Source organism: Pezoporus flaviventris, unplaced genomic scaffold, assembly GCF_033815535.1.
Source record: "Pezoporus flaviventris isolate CSIRO_AGI_PZ_B2104156 unplaced genomic scaffold, CSIRO_AGI_Pfla_v1 ptg000070l, whole genome shotgun sequence".
NCBI classification, from domain to species: domain Eukaryota; kingdom Metazoa; phylum Chordata; class Aves; order Psittaciformes; family Psittacidae; genus Pezoporus; species Pezoporus flaviventris.
The window spans coordinates 1,161,891-1,180,440 of record NW_026892618.1 but is presented as its reverse complement, the minus strand read 5'-3'; the positions used below and the strand labels follow the sequence as shown (position 1 = coordinate 1,180,440).

At 38.2% G+C, this 18,550-nt stretch overlaps 1 protein-coding gene across 2 annotated transcripts in view; it reads left to right on the top strand.

The window, feature by feature from the left end:
- ARHGAP8 (Rho GTPase activating protein 8) overlaps nucleotides 1-17,784 on the top strand; it is a 71,213-nt gene extending 53,429 nt beyond the window's left edge. For both annotated transcript variants that reach the window (XM_061472052.1, XM_061472051.1), the window contains exons 10-13: nucleotides 8,126-8,203; nucleotides 8,873-9,001; nucleotides 11,653-11,756; nucleotides 17,065-17,784. In XM_061472052.1, the coding sequence (XP_061328036.1) occupies nucleotides 8,126-8,203; nucleotides 8,873-9,001; nucleotides 11,653-11,756; nucleotides 17,065-17,262 (509 nt within the window). In that variant the 3' untranslated portion in view covers nucleotides 17,263-17,784. The remainder of the gene's footprint in view (nucleotides 1-8,125; nucleotides 8,204-8,872; nucleotides 9,002-11,652; nucleotides 11,757-17,064) is intronic.
- Nucleotides 17,785-18,550: the final 766 nt, after the last annotated feature.

Genomic DNA, 18,550 nt, shown 5'->3' with positions numbered 1-18,550 from the left:
TATCATAAAGAGATCTTCACAAACCAGATTTCTAAGGAGATGGCTTGTCAGGTAGAGTGTTTTCTGACATTCTCAGCCAGCTGATGCTTGAAAGCCAAGTACCTGCCACGCCAAGGCTGTTAAGCAGTAGGTGATAGACATGCATTTTTTTGCACTTGATTATAAGTGTGCAGGTATCTGTTGTACCTGCTGTCTGCTATGATTTTAACTCTTTCTCTAAATCTGGAATATCTCAATTCTGCCATCAGCTGCAGCGAGTGTCGGTTCCTGTGCTGACAGCCCCGGGAGTCTGACTGGCAGCATTCTTTGCACTCCAGACGCAGCCATGAGCACAGTGAAAGCTTCGGATCATCTTCCGGAAGTGACAAAAATTCACTGTCATTACCCTATTCCATTTGATTTTGGCATACTTTGCAGCCTCACAGAATTTGGTTTTTTTTCACCCTAGGTGCAGTATTTCCACTTCTTCCCGTTGCTACATTTTCACATCTATGTACCTGAAATCAGTTTCTGAAACTGACTTGGATCACAAAAGCTTCTGCAAAGTCATGCTTCATCAGCAGGGTTAATATTCCTTGAAACATCAGAGACCCTCTGACATCTGTTAAGTCCATTCTCTACAGCTCAAGCTCTTATTTCTTGAACAGATCTGATGAAGGATCTGTGGTGACATTCAAACTAGGCACCAGCCTGCAATAAGTATGCTATCAGGCTAAGGAAACTCAGTCTCTAAAGTTCACCCAGCCGTCTCCATCTTAATGACTCCAATCCCTTTGACAGATTGCTTCATATGATAATTTTCCTTCTTGAGGTTTAAATTTTCTGCCTTAGTTTCAGACAACACTGTTTACAGAAGTGTTCTCCCCTGTGTGGAGGCATCCTTATCTGCACAAATGAGCCAAAACTCCCCTTTTTGTACTGAGTTATTGAGTGGGTTCTGACAGTAGCAAACATGTCCTCATTCCCAACAGCCAAATCAACGTTATGACAGTAAGTGTGGGTTTCTTCCTCATATATTTATCTGAGCAAGGTAACTCTCACTGTATCCAGTAAGTCACTCGGTACCTTAACAGAGACTAAAGAATCCACTGTAAGCAGATATTACATCTGTTTGTATTATGCAGATGAGCTCTATTATGGCTGATGCTTCAGACACTATTACAATAAACACAACAAATTAAGTTTCTTAATTTCTATAATAACTTTCAGGTTATTTTTTCAAGAAAGGAAGAGAAAGTAGCCATTTCACCACTGTCACTCTAACTCCACTTTAGAGTGAAAAAGTATTTTTAAAGTTTTTGATACAAAATTTTAAAAATGCTTAATTTCAGTTCATGCTAACCTTCACAGAGAGGATTTGGTTTCCTAAAATGGGTTCTGAGTATCTGAGAAAATCATCAGCTCATTAGGACTAAACCTCAGAGTCCATCTTCTGGACCAAACCAGAGAAGTCACCTTAATTCAGAAGTAAGGTGTTGGTATCATCCTGAACCCAATTGATTATTTAGTCAGTTCAAAGAGGAAGGTCAGATTTAACATAGCACATTTGTGGCTAGTTCATCATAGTAACTGGCAAACCAGAGGACGTTTTTTTCTACACTGAGCCTCAAAACCACAACCAGTTCCTCTGTCTAGTTTATAAATGCAAGGCTTGACTTACACTAAATAAGGTATTTTTTGTGTACTACCTTATGTCTGCCATGCCACAAGAAATTACCTTGCTTAATTAAATATTCACTCTCTTGTCAGAACAATTCATAAGTGTTTCTAATCTGGTGTCATTCCTTTGGCAGTAATGATCTTGATGCTTTTCTCCAGGAGGCCCTTTTCTCCAGGAGGCCAAACTTACGCCACAGGGTAGTAATTTTCTTCCTCTGGTTAATATGTTCTCACATGTCCTCAGTCCTTCCTTTGTGTGGAAATGAGACTCTTAATGTGGGCTCTCGCTTCAAACCGACTTTTCTGTAAGGCCGTGCTCTGGAGGATGTATCTTTCTTTGTATGGCTTCCGTAATGCTTAGGGGACAGGTTTGTGTGAGTGGCTGAAGCTGCTGGCACTGCCTACACCAACCCATCAGGGCAGAGAAGGGCCTCTGAGGCAGTTGTATCTGTCATAGCATTTAGGATTCAGAAATGCACTTCTAAACTCAAGTAAGATGTCAGAGCAGAAGTTCCCATTTGTGTCTTTTACTTACATGTGCTCAAGTCTATCTTAAATAGTAATACACTGTAATTTGTATTGGTCATGCAAAATGCCAATTTGAAATATAGAAGTAGGGTTATTATTGTTAATATATGTTTTCGAGAGTATGGCCAAAGGTATAAATGAAATGCTTGTCTGTGGTTTAAACAATTTAAAACAAAAGTTAAATTTCTAAATTACTAAAATTTCCAAAACCTGATAACATTTGCATTCTACGGAATGGCTGTATAAGGAAACAGCTACAAAAAATTTGCATAGAGAACTGATTACTAAAGAGACTGTGTGAGATCAGCAGCAGCTCAGAGGTAACGGAACAATAAACTCATGGTGAAGGAATCACACTGCAGAATTATAAAACAGGGAAGATAACTATCCCCTATAGGGAAATTATCTTGCAGTACCCCCCATTGCCAAGTCTTTCTCTCTTACTTCATATCTTTTGTTGACTGGGAATGCTTTGCAGAACAATTTTTGTTCAACATTGTCTCGTGGTACCACAGGAAAGTCCTCAGCAATGGCTAAGACTTCAAAATGGAATGGTAATAACCGTGCTATAGAAGTTTAATGATCAATAAAAAATATCCTATGGTATGATTATAGTAACAACTAAAGTTGTCCTTTATCTGTTCAATAGCAGAAACAGTGGTAAACATGATTAATTTTTCCTCCTCATCCCCTCCATGAAGCACAACAAATCTTGCTGATGTAGAAAGTTTTGGTTCCATTTTTTAATGTGAATGAATACATTCTGGTGGTGATAGTCAGAACAGGTAGAGATGGATGGTTATGCATTCTGAATAGGTTTGGATTGCTGCAGCTTAGCGAGTTTTCCTCCTGGTCTCCACATCTTGTGATCAATCAAATACCTTTTAAAAATGCAACACTGGGAAAACCTGACATGGGCCATATAAACAAGTCTGAGTTCTTGGCTCCTTTGTTTTCATATGAATGTTTTACCTAGGGTTCATGGAAATGAGATAAATCCAAAGACTGGTTCTTGTGCCATCAAATAAAAATGAACCTTGTAATAAGCACAGTTTGTGTTTTTGGTGCTCAGGCATTGTAAATAAATTTATGTTCAGAGGTGCCAAGTGTAAAGTGGGAATATTCATTCATAAATCCAAAGGCTGGAATCTATGCCATTCAAAACTGCAAGGACACAAATACATTTTGGATTCTTTGGAGGATGCAGAGTTCTACATTCTTGCTGCCGCTCAGCTTTTCAGTAGAGCTGGAACTGTCCCTTCTCTTTCTCTCTGCCCTCGATCTTCCGTGTTCCTTTTTGCACTGCAAATCATCTTTACAGAGTACAGACATCACACTCGTTCTGTATTCATTGCACAAAGGGAAAGAAAGGCTATGCCATCTCAAACTTGTACTGTATTCTAGCTTAAAAAAAAACAAACAAAAAAAAAACCCAAAACAAAACAACCACACGCCCCCCTAAAAAAAAAAACAACAAAAAAAAAACCTCAAATTTGACCTAAACATAAAAATTCACAGTTAAAATATGATATAAACTCATGAGCTCTCATATCAGAAATAAATCATTTCTAATTATTAAAAAGGAATCTTACTAGAATTAGGTAATCTGCAAGAAGATGTCTAAATCAGTTGTATTAATGAGAATGATAATCTCTTTAAAGTCAGGATGGACGCTTCCTGAGACTTGGCAGGACCCTAGTGAAATGAAACATTTCCAAACTCAGTTTAGGACAGAAGGAATTTAGATGCTCGTTCTGCTTTTTCTCTTCTGAAAGCAGACAAATTATCAAAGGGTTTTGGTGCCAGCAACCCTCAAATCAGGGATGATTGAAAGAAAAAGAATGTAATTTTCTCGTCTCCCTTTCTCTGACAAGTTTGCAGCAATGTGACAGCATGTGTTGCTTTAATTTATCTTTATCAGTTTTGATTTTCTGTGTCTTTCCTTGGGGACAACTGATTGGGGGGGCATAAGGGGGTTAAGTATTTTTAGCAACAGTTTATTAACTCAGAATGTGACAAAGTTGTGTCATTGTACTGTGAAATTTTGTCTGCTGTGGTAAAAACCATCTTATTTCAATGTGGAATGAAGTGCCTGCCTGTTTTCATTTATGATTACTGACACTGAAATAATTACTCAGTTAAGTTCTCAATTGCAGAATCGTTTTTCATTGAATACAGATGGCTCCTTCTCTAGTCACACACTGTGTTTTCCCCACACTTAATATTTAAAATAAAATTTCACTCTTTTTGGTCTGGTGAGTTTAGTGAAGGGTAGCAGAAGTCCATGCTATCTATCTATCTGTCTGTCTGTCTAGCTAGCTAGCTAGCTATAAATCTTTTTTTGGTGAGGGCGGGGAGCAGTTTGTGCTGATTTGTGTGAGGCTCTGCAGCATTGGTAGAGTATGTGAGTGACACACAGCTGCATGTTTATCAGAATTGGAAAGCCCATGTCAGTCATCCTCTAGCAGTGTTCTGGCAAGCACTGCTGCTCCAGGGTTGGTATTCTGTATGGACAGTGTTACCCATGCTATAAATGGCAAAATAGTTCAACTCATACGCACACAAATTCACTTGAAAGAGACAGCTGACATGAGTCATGCTGTAAACGGGATTTGATTGAAAAACACTCCTAACAAAAATTAAATAGGCTACTTCAAAATGATGTTTTTAGGAGGACAAAACTGAATGCTTTGAGCTGTAATGACCAAGATTATCCTTAGCCTTTTCTGTTTTCTCATCCCATAACTCTGGTAGTTCTAGCATGAATTTTGTCTGAAAAAAGAAGACAAAGGGATTAATTTTGTTTTAGTGTGGGCACCTTGTGTTAGCTTAATTATGGTAGTTCCAAGAAGTAGCTTTTTTTCCTCTCGTGTCTGAGAAAGAAGAGACAAGATTGAAGAAAATATTTCCTGACTGTGTATAAAGCTGTGTATTTATCCATCACAATGGAATAACCTATGAGAGTCTTCAGGTCTCTTTCCTCCTTCCCATCCCTTATTATGTTGGGGGCATATGCTAATGCTGTTAAGGTTATGTGACATGGGAAATGCCATCGTGTTTTCAAGTAGCTTTTCCCTGCCCTACATAAAAACACAGAAAGCACTGAAAGCAGTTAATGTGCTTACAGACTTCCAAGAAAAAAAAGTATCCTTCTCAGTTTGTGCACATCACAGAATCCAGGAAAATATATTGCTAAAGGACTGTCTCTGGACCCAGGCTCATTGTTTTCTCCCTTCAATAGCATAACTGCTGTTGACTCATATTTTTCTCTATGAGTAGGCTGAAGTTATGACCCATATGTTATTTAAAAATTGCTATATTATTTTCTGGCCTGAGTATCTTTTATGCAAAAAAAAAAAGATATGGCTATTTCGTGGTTCTTTTACTTTAGAAGAAGAATATAGCTTTTTCTTTTTCCCAAAGAATTGCAGTAACTTTTCTTTAATTAGTGGCATATCATTTGGGTAGGTTGCCCACAAATCTAAGAAGGATTGGAGATATCTGCTTTGGTAGTTGGCTTGTTGCCACCTGTGATCAAATAAATTGCTCTGTATTGATTCATTTCAGCTGACATGGTAAATGAATTCTGGAAGAAGCACAGATATTGCCTGTATCCCAGATTTCTGCAGATGAGGGTAAAAGTTGCTTTTCCCTTCTCTCAAAAACATACCCATGAAGAGCTTAGTGTTATGTGCCATTACAATAACATTGATGGGATGCAGGGCCAGACAAGTACAGCTGCTGTATGTGCTACAGATTAATGTCTTTAATTAGACTCTTGAAAGCTTAGCCAATAAAGGCATAAACATGTTAAAAATTGATATTTATTACATTGTAGTTTATACAGTGAGAGTCACTTCAGATTACAACATTAGCTATTAACCTAATTCCTCCAAACCAAATTGCAAGCATTTATGATGTCTTTTTTCTGAAAAACTTGTTTCTACAGAAACCTTTAGTCCTAGTCCACTGACAGCCAGCATAAAATTCTGCAAATTCTCAGGAAATTGTTGTGGTTCTTGTTTGCTGAGGGCAATGCCTTGATGAGCTAGCTGTTCACACTGCCTCTTCCAAAGCCATGTCTTTAGACTGGTGGCACTATAAATCTAATGGAACAATTTTACTATGGTGATGTTGTTTTGCCGTAACTTTATTCACCTGAAACATGATCTGATCTGGAATAAAGCAAGTGGTGAAATAGATCAAAATTATTTTCCAGTTGGTCACCACACATGTCCTTCTTAGATGTTGTAGTTTGAGAAGTTGTACTCCTTGTAGTACTGAATGCATGGGCTGAAGTTTTAGTATTCAACCTGGAATTTAACAGGCAAGGGTGTGAATGCTTAGAAAGTAACTAGGAGCTAAACTCCAGCTAAGCCACTAAATCTGGTCAGCAGAGCACTTTCAAGTAGAGCTTGGGGTCCTTTGCAAAAGTCTTCCAAAGAAGTATATGAAAATTTACATCAGTAGTACATTATCAATTCTTTTAGTATATTTATCTAAATTCATATCAACAGTACTAAGTGCTATTCTGTAAGGAATGGTTTCATTAAGGAATTTTGTATTTATTTACTTTTTTCATATATAAAAAACAAATGCAACTTGGTTGAATTTACAAGAATGACTGAATATCTTTCATTAATGTATGACTCAAAATTTTTCTAGAGCACCATGAGTATTCTTCATCATGCAAATAGATGTATGTGTACTTTAGTTGAAATACGTAAATGCTGATGTCAGTCTGGCTACTTACCTGCTGAAAGATAAGCATGAAAAACTAAAAAAGACAATCTGATCTTCTACATTCATATAAAGAAACATATAGCAGTCCTTCTAAGTCAGTGGGTTGTCTGCCACGCTTCTTAAAATGTCAACAATTTTATGTTTTGTCAGACACACATAGGCTAGTATTTTACATTACTCTGCTTCCAGTAAGAATCTCCAATTCAGCCTACATGTGAGCCAAACTGCATTACCTGCTGGGTGGCAGGAACAGCACAAACTGGTGAGAAGGAGAGAGAGAGGGAAATGGGGATTTTACCAAACTAAAAGGCAAGAAGTGTACCCCAGGTCTCAAGAAAAGGTAACACTTCTTGTCCCAGTTCTGTTCTGCATAATCATTCAGATAAATAACTTGCCTTGAAAGTTGTTGTCCAAATTAGATCCTTGATTGGGTGCAATTTATTAACATTTTTCCTCTGTTGCTGAAGTCAGATTTCAGTTAGTCCACAACAGGAGATGTATGATAAATATTTCATAAGTGCTTCAAGACTAGAATCAGGTATTTCAAAATACCATCGGCAGGCAGAGTGCTGACTCCCACTGGCTTCCAGAGAGAGGTGGAAGGAGCAATGGTCTGCCCCAAACTACCTTTACAATGGGGAAGCCAGTACACCTCCCATGGTAAGAAGTATGCTCTTCATAGTATCCAAAGATCCTATGAAATATTCCCTAGCCTAAAGGATCTTGTTTTGCCCACTGGCAGAAGAGGGAGCCTAGAGAATCTTTGCAAATTCCCTTTTTAGCTTGCTAAAAGTTTAAAGCAAGAATAATACATGATTCACAGGTGTGGTTTGGTGCTCAGTTTTTCAGATAACACTGAGTTGGAGTGGGTGTGTATGTGTAAAAGAAAAAAAACGTATAAATCTAAATCTCTTGCTTCCATGTCATTAGGTGCAATTGAAAGCTACTTTTGATGAAAAATTGTATTTGGCAAGACACTCTAAAACATTTAAGGAATGTTCATATTATTTCTATGTGACACATTATAAAGTGCCGTAGGCAGTGCTGAAACATGATTTGATCCAACCTTCTATTCTCAAGGACCTTATTTCTAAAAAATGAGTGTATCACTCTGTTCTGCTTTCAAATGAGCCTCTAGAGATAAACAAGAGAGTAACAGCTTCTACAGACAAGGCCTGCATTAATTGTTTTTCAGGACTACAAGTAGAGGGCCTCTTCAGAAGGTCAGCCAGCATCCAGACTATTAAAGATGTTCAGAAACTCTACAATCAGGGTAAGCTATCATCATACCATCACTAGTAATAGCATGAGGACTTTGTTGATCTTAGTTTTGTTGGTGAAGCATAAATGCTACTTTTCTTACAATTAATCACAAAAACCTTTGTAACATAGAATAAGAGCACTAGTACAGAAACCTGAAAGGCAGCAACAGACACCTAATGCTTACTGAATAGCAAGTTTGATGACATCAGTTGATGTCAGGCCAGAGCTTACAACATTTGTAGCAGCTAATGAATGATAAGGTAAAAGTCAGAAATGGTCTTTTTTTTCTCCAGAACATTAATATTGCCTTTTTTTCACTATACTGTCATTACGAAGTACAATATCTCTGTCATTTTGCCTCTTGTGTTTTTTTCCATGGTTATGGCAAGGAAATATATTTTTACCTAATTTATGAAATACAGTGAAGTAATTTTGAAAGTCACTGACTTCCCTATGAAGTCATTTTATGAAATGCCTTTATGGGGAAAATCTCTTATAAAAAGATTAATAAAACTCTATGAAAAATACAAAATAAAATCCCAGGAGTTTAGCAGACAGCCAAGAGGTTTTCTGTTCAAAATGTACAGTTTTTAACAGTGAAACAGTTTTAAAGCAGTAGTTTAAAGAAAAAGTAAAACGTATGATTGAGCACCATTTTTTCTTCTTTTTCTCCTTTAAGGCAAGTCGGTGAATTTCGATGATTATCAAGATATCCATATTCCTGCTGTTATCCTAAAGACTTTCCTTAGGGAACTTCCTCAGCCATTGCTAACATTTGAGTGTTATGATCATATCATTGGAATAACAAGTAAGTATAAATAAGTTTCAGAAAAATTTACGTAGCAAGTTCAAGTGGACCAGGCTAACGCACAATCACTGCTGTTTGGTAAGCATGACATAGTTGTGGGTATATAATGTTATCAGTGCTTCATTGCTGCCATGGATGGACAACCTCATAATCTGTGCCAGAGCAAAGCGGTCAGGTTTACAAAGACACTTTCTGCCTTTTACAAGGTTTAGTGGTTTATCTGCATATCATGCTGTATTATTAAGAATCGGATCAGACTTCTCACTGTGAGGGCTCCATTTTTATGTCATGGCACAGCACTGAGTCAGTCTCAGTGATTCAGATTATGTCAAAGCAGCTTTAGTTTTAGTAGCAGGATTGGCAGAATTGTGGAAACAAAATTTTTCGGAGGAGATTGTTTTCATTGCAACTATTCCCATGAGATAACATATTGGGGAAGAAAGAATCTAAAGCCGGGAGAAGACATTGATTAACTAGAGATCTGACACCACATGAAACTATGAATTATAAAGCTTCAGTTATGTGGCCTTTGTAAGGGACTAGAGTTTATAATGCTGGCAGGGTAACCCCCTAACACAGGGGGCTTGAATATCTGAGATCCCAGAGTATCTGGGAGTTAGTACCTAGCACTTGTAGAGACTGTTTTTTGCCATCCAGGCAATAGACAAGCTAGCAGGGAACCCATAGGGCTCCCAGTCACAACTCACAAGCATGCATTTTCCCCAAACCTGCTTTTTGAGGAAACTGTGTCTAAATGGAGTATGGCTTCCAACTGAGTCTGTTAGCATACCTCTGGTAACCACGGACTGGTGCTGTTCGAAGTGTAGGTAATCATCACTTATAATGACTGCTGCTGTTGGGGCAGGGCACTAAAATAATTCAGACTGGGGATATATCTCAATTGCTACATGTTTGTAAAGTGTGGAAGTACAGCAAGTATGCTGTAGCTAGGTATACTGTATTCTAGGAAAATTTCTTATCCTGTGCCAAAATAAATACAAAGATAGAAGGAAGAAATTCTTCACTATGAGGGTGGTGAGACACTGGCACAGGTTGCCCAGAGAAGCTGTGGCTGCCCCATCCCCGGCAGTGTTAAAGGCCAGGTTGAACAAGGTTTTGAGCAACCTGGTCTAGCGGAAGGTGTCCCTGCCCATGGCAGGGGGCTGGAACTGAATGATTTTTAAGGTCCCTTCCAACCTGAACTGTTCTGTGATTGGACTTGCTATGAAGTGTGATGTCCACTATCTTTTCTTGATGCTGTAGTGATATCCTGTAAAATATCCTAAGTTTGAATACAGTGCAGAAGGGAGCTTTGAAGATGTGTGATTGCAGACAGCTGTCATGGTGATTTGAAAATTCTCATTCTGTCTTGCGGAAGACACGAGAGCAGTGTTATGATGTATCTATTACAACTCTTAACCTGCAAACCCAGGAATAGAGTATCTCTGCTTTCCAGTACTTTGAAATCATGGTGCGCTTTTTTCTTTAGTGTCTTCTATGAAACATGTTTTTAAAGAGTTATTGATGGGACCTGTGAAATAAATTAGCTGAGTGATTGAAAAATTAATAAAATCCTGAAGCTTCTAATTGTCAAATAACTTCTTTGGTCATGAAAACTGCTAACAAGAATTCCTTCAGCCAGTATGCTAAACTTCCTGCATTATTTACTCTGTGGAAGGCTGACAAAAGTATTTGGCTCAGATTATTGTGGTTTATGGGAACTGGTAGCTTTGCAGTAGGAAAAATGTCAACACCGCTCACCATAGTATAGTTTCATGTATTTAATTCAGAGCATAAGGGAACATTTAACATGCTGGAAGTTTGTGCATGCACACTTTCTTATGCATGCCTCTAGCTGTGTCAGGGAGAAAGAAATGCAACAAATGTAGAAAAACCATCAGAACAGATGGGCTGGTTAGGTCAGGGATGATCAGACCTTTTTCCAAATTGGTGTTAAACTTTCAGTACTAAAATAATTACAATATTGTTCAGAAAAAAAAAAAAAAAAGAAAAAGACACTTGGTACAGCATTTGAAATAAAGTCCAGAGTTAGTATAATGCTCACCCATACTGTCTACATGGTGCAAAGAGTTTGGGGTCCAGATCTGGTTTTGTCCACTTGTAGAAATGGGTTAATGAACTTGTTTAGGTTAATCTCTAGAAAATTCTTACCCACTCAAGTGACTTTCTAATAAATATTTGCCAAGACAAATATTTTTCCTTCAGAATCACAAAAGTGTTTGTAAAGTTAGTAAAGTGCCAGAAATGTGTTTTGGGCAGGGCTATGTCTCAGCAAGAATAAAATCAAAGCATAAAGAGTAGATGTCTGGATTCAATGTGTAGAGAGATAATAGGATTCAAATCAAGACCTTTGAAAGTTCTCTCTAGCAAATACATTATTTTGGCTATTTCACTGAATCAGTACTCTGGAAGTTAGTCTTAGCCAGATACGTGATAATACAAAATAAGATAGGGACATTCAAAGGGATAACTCTAACTGCTACTGTGATTGTGGATGTCAGTAGAGCTGAATTTTTGGTCAGTTTTACAGACAGCTATCTAAAGTAATTCCAACAGATACACATAAGGTATTATTTCTGGTAATATTTTGATGTTTTGGAGTTAAGACCGAACTGACTTTGACATTGCAGGTGTGGAGAGCAGTTTACGAGTCACCAGATGTAAACAAATCATTCAAGGACTTCCTGAGCACAATTACGTTGTTCTGAAGTATCTGATATGCTTCCTTCATCTGGTGAGTGTAAGCAACATTTCCAAAATAGCACTGGTCTTTCATTTCCAAACCTGTTCTTGTTAATGTAACATGTGACATCTCCACTGAGTAGTTTAGAAAGGACGGTGAGATTGTTGTGCAGTACTTGCCTATGGAATGAACTCCAGATGCAGAGCCCTCCAGTTCTAGTCAAAGTTAGTGCTAAACAATGATCTGGCCATCCCTTCCCCATGAAATTCTTTACATGTAATGAAAATCATGAATAATGAAAATGGGTAAATTTTAGTAGAACTCTGCCTGCACTGGAATATGTAAAGTTCTGTCCTCTCCACTCTGTGAATGTATGTTTTTATTGATTTAGGTTTGGGTTTTTTTCCTATTTTGGAGTGAAAAAAAAAAAAAGTCTGGAAAAATGGTTGTATAATTTTTGATGCCAGAGAAAAATTAGGTGAAATCACCTTTTTCTCCAAAGTATAAATCTTGGGCAATTAAAACAACAAATAAATTAGTGTCATTTTAGAAAATGACAAAAATATTGATAAGCTTTAGAGAAACAGTCAGCAAAATATTTTGTATTAAACCTTAAAAATAACATTTTGCTATTTAAAATAGCCTTTCATTCTGTAATTTAATAGAGTGTTAAATGAAAAACTTGAAACATGCCATTTTGCAAGGATTTTTGGTATGATTCAGATTAATAAAATTATATATCTTTTGTCCTACATTTTGATTTGTTAATTTTCTTTTTTATCCCAGTTTTTGGAATCCCTGCAAGTGTAAGGGTTTGGGGAAAACCCATTACAGAGAGTTCTAGGGTTAGCTTAGTGACATCCTTTTGTTGCCAGTTTATGTGCAGGAAAAGATAGTCATTTCCCTTCCTTCTGCCTTATCCAATGCATTGCCTCCTCTAGATTGCGTTTTCCAAATTCAGATGCCTAAAACTGAGGATCATGGTACAGCTGACACCTAAATAAAGTGATCTGGCCTTCAGAAGTCTTAATCACCCACCAAAGCAGTGTATGTGGAATGACACTGATTTTCACCAGTGAAGAAATTAGCCGTCAGTAACTGTTTTAAGTTACAGTCATGTTTTCCATATTCTAGTCAATAGCATATTTCAGAAACAAGTACATTTAATCCCTTTTTCTATCGAAATGCTAGCGAAAAGCAAGATTAAAGGAAACGCATTGATACACCCTCACTCAGACAGCACTTGCAAGGTTCCTGTAATACCCGCATGTTCAGTTACTGTTGCTTAGCTGAACTCTAATGCTATGAAGGAAACACTCATGTCATTTGCTATTATTTTAGCAACTATATCTGTCCTCAGTGTTATGAATTGTGTAAGTGACTTTATTCCAATAATAGATGCACCATCTCAATGCACTTTTTAACAGCTGAGCACTTGAGGTGTTAATGAGGTGTGCAAAAGCACTACATAGTGTTTTCTGTAATTGGGCAACAGAACATAGCATTATTTTTGAGTATGCCTTGTTAGGTAAAGCACAGCATCAAGTTGATACTAGTGCTCAGATCTGCAATTTTTTGCTGATCCATGGTTTTTCATCCTTAATATCTCAGGGAATATTTGCATTTGGAAAGGTCAAGGGAACATGAAACAATCTAGGAGCTAGAGACTTCTATTCATTGCAGATTGGTGTGCTGCACAAGCTGCCACAATTCAAACTTTAACAGACCACTCTACCAATAATCCTAGTTTTTACCTGCAAGCTTCAACCTTTTCACGTATAAGAGGCAATTTAATTCTTCCATGAGCTCATCCTTGAGTAGTGCAAGAGGTACTTGTGATAATTTCATGAAGTGGGATGAATTGTAATCACTAGATGCAGGTTTTGAACACTCGAAGTTTGATACAGGCTTGTGGGAGACAGGGGAAATTAAATCCCTATTTTCTCTGGAGTCTCAACCCCCTTAATGAAACAGCTCCTTCTAGTCCAAGGAACTTGGAGCTGAAGTAGTGCTAGGGACAGTGCTACTCCTACAGAAGTAACAGACTTGAATTTCAGAAATAGGTCCAAATCCTTTAACCTTAGATTAGCAGTGATTTTGCCAGCTATTAGCCCAGAGCACTGTGAAAGTGCTCTGTAATAAGCTGCCCATCTCCACTTTGCAGTGCACCTGATCGCTAGAGAGGGATTTGCAGTGGACTCTTGGAGCTGCAGTTGACTGGGGTCTTTAGGCAGAATTGGGCAACCAGGAGCAAGAGGGAAAACAAAGGCCATTTTCACAAGTTAGTCCCTGAATTATATCTGTACAAAACATCAGTGCTTGCTAAGCCAATTTCTCAAAAGGTGGGTGTGATAACAAGTGTTTGTGTTCCACAAGCCCTGTGTTGCACATGCAGTGAAGTGGATTTATGAATGCACATGCAAACTTTAAGGGCTCAAAGGCAAGAAGCCTTCTTGCAAATCGTTTGGCAAAGCAGTCAGAGAGCTACAGTTATCCAGTTCTGAATCCAGAAACCATTTAATAGAAAACTGTAATTGTACTTTCCACAACACTCTAAGACTAAATAATCAGGAATGTTTGTAGAGACAATAATATAATTTAGATTGTGGTTTTATAGCCGTGTCTTTGGTTTTGGTACCAGCTGATACAGCCCCCTCTCTACACTTGCACACTTTCCCTCTTTGCTGCTTATTTCTGTCCCTGCAGTCACGCCTGATGCAGGGGAAGGGAGGCTGAGTTGGCTGAAAGAACCACTGCAAAAACCTGCCAAATTCAAAATGTTAGTCTTGGACCATCTAGAAGAAATAGACAGGGTTTTGAGGCCCACAAGCTATGCTTCAGATCTGTAACTGAAGCAGCAAAGTTAAAGGCAAATGCACACTGGGAAACAAAAAAAATGCTCTGAATTACTGTTTTGTCTCAATTGCTTGTCCAATTGAAAAGTGTAATTAAGCACCAGCAAAGCTTGGGGGTGGCTGGAGATGACAGGGCATGTTGGGAAGGATTAGATGACTAAGCCTCATGGAGCAGACACAAGCAGTTGGCATGTCTGCAAGGTAGCTGAGAGTGGGGGATAGAAACTTATATTTCCAGTCAGTTTGTGGGGGTGTTTTAATATCTAGTAATTTTCTTTTGAAAACGATTTGTGGAGTTCCTTTCAGCATTGAGACTGAGAAAGGCAAGAGATGGTGATGTCCTTACCATTTTTAAAGTGTGATAGTAATTGGCTGTTTCTACCCTCTGCATTTCACTAAGTTCATTAGGTAGTATAGTGTCTGTCTGATATTATAGTGGCTGTCTCCTGCAGTATCCGTGAGAGTGCAGGGATGCAAATTTGTGGAATCCAAAATCATCACAATTTTTCTGGGATGAACTTGGTATTTATTTTGGCATAGTGAGGATGTATATTTTGCATTTGTTGATGTGGCAACATGCATTTCTTCCCAGTGATGAGTTTTACAATGTACATGTATTATTTTTCTAGAGGACTGTCTTTCAATATAGGCTGTCATTAGTTAACTGTTTTTTCTATACATGTTCCAATGAAGGGGGAAAGCCAACAGAGTGGAGCTGTGTAGTTCTTTGTTGTAATATTTTTCGGTCATGTTCAGATGATCCCTTCAAAGATATGATTTAGGTCCTTGGAGAATTTTCTTTTATTAGCTTGTCAAAGTGACAGATCAAGTATATTTTCAACTGAAACTGAGACAAGGGTTACTAACTTTGTGAGGGAATCAAAGGAGTCAAGGGGATTAGTCCAAATGCTAAATGTGATTTGTATCTCTTGGATAGAAAGTAGCTTTGGGGTGCAGTTATTTAGAAGAATAGCCCATGAAGAGGTTGGCTGACTGCATGCTGCCTTTACATGGTCTAGTTTTGGAAGAAAAAATCAGCTGCTCATCATGGTGTTGTAGATGAAGTAGATGAAGTAGATGCGTTTGTGTCATTCAAGAAAGAAATCTGGCATTGGAGTAGTGAGGGGGGTGAAATGATGTGTAGCCCAATCCCCTCAGGGAGGGATAAAGCCATTACCACTGTTGTGACAAGGTTTTCCTGCTTGCAGCTCTTGGCAAGTCAGCAAAGATTATTGTGGAGAGAGCTGGAATCAGTTACACACTTTTTCTTGCATCTGCTGCGGAAGGCATTGCTGTGCATTTTGGAGTGGAACAAGGTGCCTGTGTCTCTCTTGAATTCCTAAGCGTCAACTGCAGTCATGACTCACAGATAAGATTTAGTGTAGCTCTGCTTCAGATGATGGGGAATGAAACCTGAGTTACCAAGCAGAGGGCAACTGGAGTTTGTGCATATGCTAAGAAGTGTTCACATAATCACAAAGTTTTTAGAGATTTTCCTCTAGTGTCCTCAGGCTTTTCATAGTACTACAGAACTGCTTTTTCAGGAGGCACTCAGAAGGAGAATTTTTGCTTTCCTATTCCACTTGACATTGTAGCTGAAAGAATACATGAGAGATTTTGTTCAATAATTCCCTGTTCTAAGACGACAGCTTCAGAGTAACAGTTTGTGACTGCATAGTCTTCCATGAAAGATTACTAATCAACAACTGCAGGCATCAGCCTGAGAACTGAATTACCTCCGTCAGGAAGAATCAAGAGCACCTTTGGTTTGCTGGCTCCTTACAGTAGCAGAGAACTTCTCAGACAGGACGCCCAGGCCATATGGGGTTTAGGATACCCGTCATGCTGTGCAGGAGAGCAAAACACAGGCAGATTCTCTGCCAAGTTCACACAGAGAAAAAAATCATATATACTGCTACCCAATTGTGAGCTCACATTCACAGATAGAAGTAGAAAACATCATCCAGGTGCAGAACAGGTTTCAGTGCTGTGTATTTTACCTATAGCTCATTATCGCCTCCATTGCTTCAGAGGAATTGGATGGATGTTGAGGTACTTAGGAAGTGAAGTCATGCATCCGTGGGAGAAAAAAAAATCCTTCTAAACCCTTGCAAACAGCTCCAGAATTCCTCAAGGCTTATTCTTTAGGGGACTTAGTACTGAAGCAGATGGGGTAGCTGTTTATGCTGTCCTTCCCCTCCCCTCAGCAGAAAACAATAGATTCCATATAGAAGGATTGGAAACAGTTTTCATAGCATAAGGAAACAGTTCAGCTTTTTTGCCTGGCTTACTGACATCTTATGTTGTACTTGAGGAACACAGACTCCAGTAGCCCCATAGCTCAAGGCTACATAGTCAGCCCTGAGGCTGTTAATAAGCCAGCGATATACTGTGGCCAGGGTCTACTCCCATCATTGGTTTATTCTCAGTTCAGGATGGTGTCTTATCTCTCACTCTCTTGGGCATGTGTCTGCATACACCTGTTTATGTTTATATTTTCCCAGGTTTCACAGGAGAGCATATATAACAGAATGACAGCATCCAGCCTGGCCTGTGTCTTTGGTTTGAATTTGATCTGGCCATCGAAAGGAACAGCCTCTCTGAGTGCTCTGGTACCTCTGAATCTCTTCACTGAACTACTGATAGATTTCTACATGAATATATTCAACTCCCGAACAGTGCCTGGTGAGATCTTACCTTAATGCTTCCAGAAAGGACAATGGAGAATGTGACTGCATGAGGGAAAGGTCTCCATGCCTCAGCTGGTGGGAACTATATATTCAGGGTTCTCTCCTGTGAAGAAAACTTTGCAGAGTAAAGTATACAGAGTAAAGTTTCTATAACTTTCCAAATACCAAAGATACTGGGAGGAGCACACTGCCCCACATATTCTTGTCACATATGGGAGAATATGTGCATGAGCATTCAAAGCCCAACAGGTCAAAGTGAATTCCCTTATTAAAATTGAGCAGCTTACAAAAACTGGTGTATTAAAAAAAATCATGACACTGTGCCAGTCTTTCATGTCTTTGGGGATCTGGAGACCTTACTGTGTGGCATCATTTTCTGCATGGGCAGAGCTAAGTTCTGGATCACTCCTGAATGTACAGCTTTCTTCATTTTTTTTTTTTTTTTTGTTTGGATTTTAATTTTGTTATTTGAATACAAGTTTGTTAGAAATTTTACTATTAATAAAGATGGAATCAATTTTTAAGATACTAAAATTTCTAAACTATTTTTTTCTATTTATTTATGTGTCTTGTTTTACTGAAAATGTTGTGGGCAGTTGTGGCACATCAGGTTGCAATTAGCATGGAGAATAAAGTGTTTCCTGGGTAATTTGAGTTGTGCAGACAGCTAACTAATTATGCTTGCAAATATCTAATATATGCAGTTAATCACTGTAGCTGCACATGGAAAGTGTGTGGAAGTGTTTTCTCTTCTTATAAATTCTAATGAGGAGCAATAATCTTATGTTTTTTTCTCTATACTTGGAATTTTCATCAGTGGAGTTATACCAGTGAGTGAATAATATAGAACTAACTTTGAGAAGAGTACCCCTAGTGTTTGGGCTGCATGCTTTTGCAGTTTGAGTTGATAGAAGTTTGCTCTTCAAATCAGTTTCTCTAGAAAGTAATACGAGCAACAACCTGGATAATGTACCTAATATCATTTTTATACATTGAAAGTCTATTATAAGCCCCAATGTGAATAATTAACCAATGTAGAAGGAGAATTTCAGTGTTTTCTTTCTAGCTATTCCATTAATATTGCTTATATTTTATGTACTCTAACATGCTGCTATGTAATTTTTTAACACTGATTGGTAATGGGGTGGTGTAACAAAGTTATCATAATAGCCTGCAAAGAAAAAGAAAATTGACCAGTGGTAAAAAAAGGCAAGTAGTATTTTCCCTAATGCTCTGTACAATGCTAACAAAACAGAGTGACTATTTAGACTTCAGTAAAAGCAATAGTGTCAGCAGATCA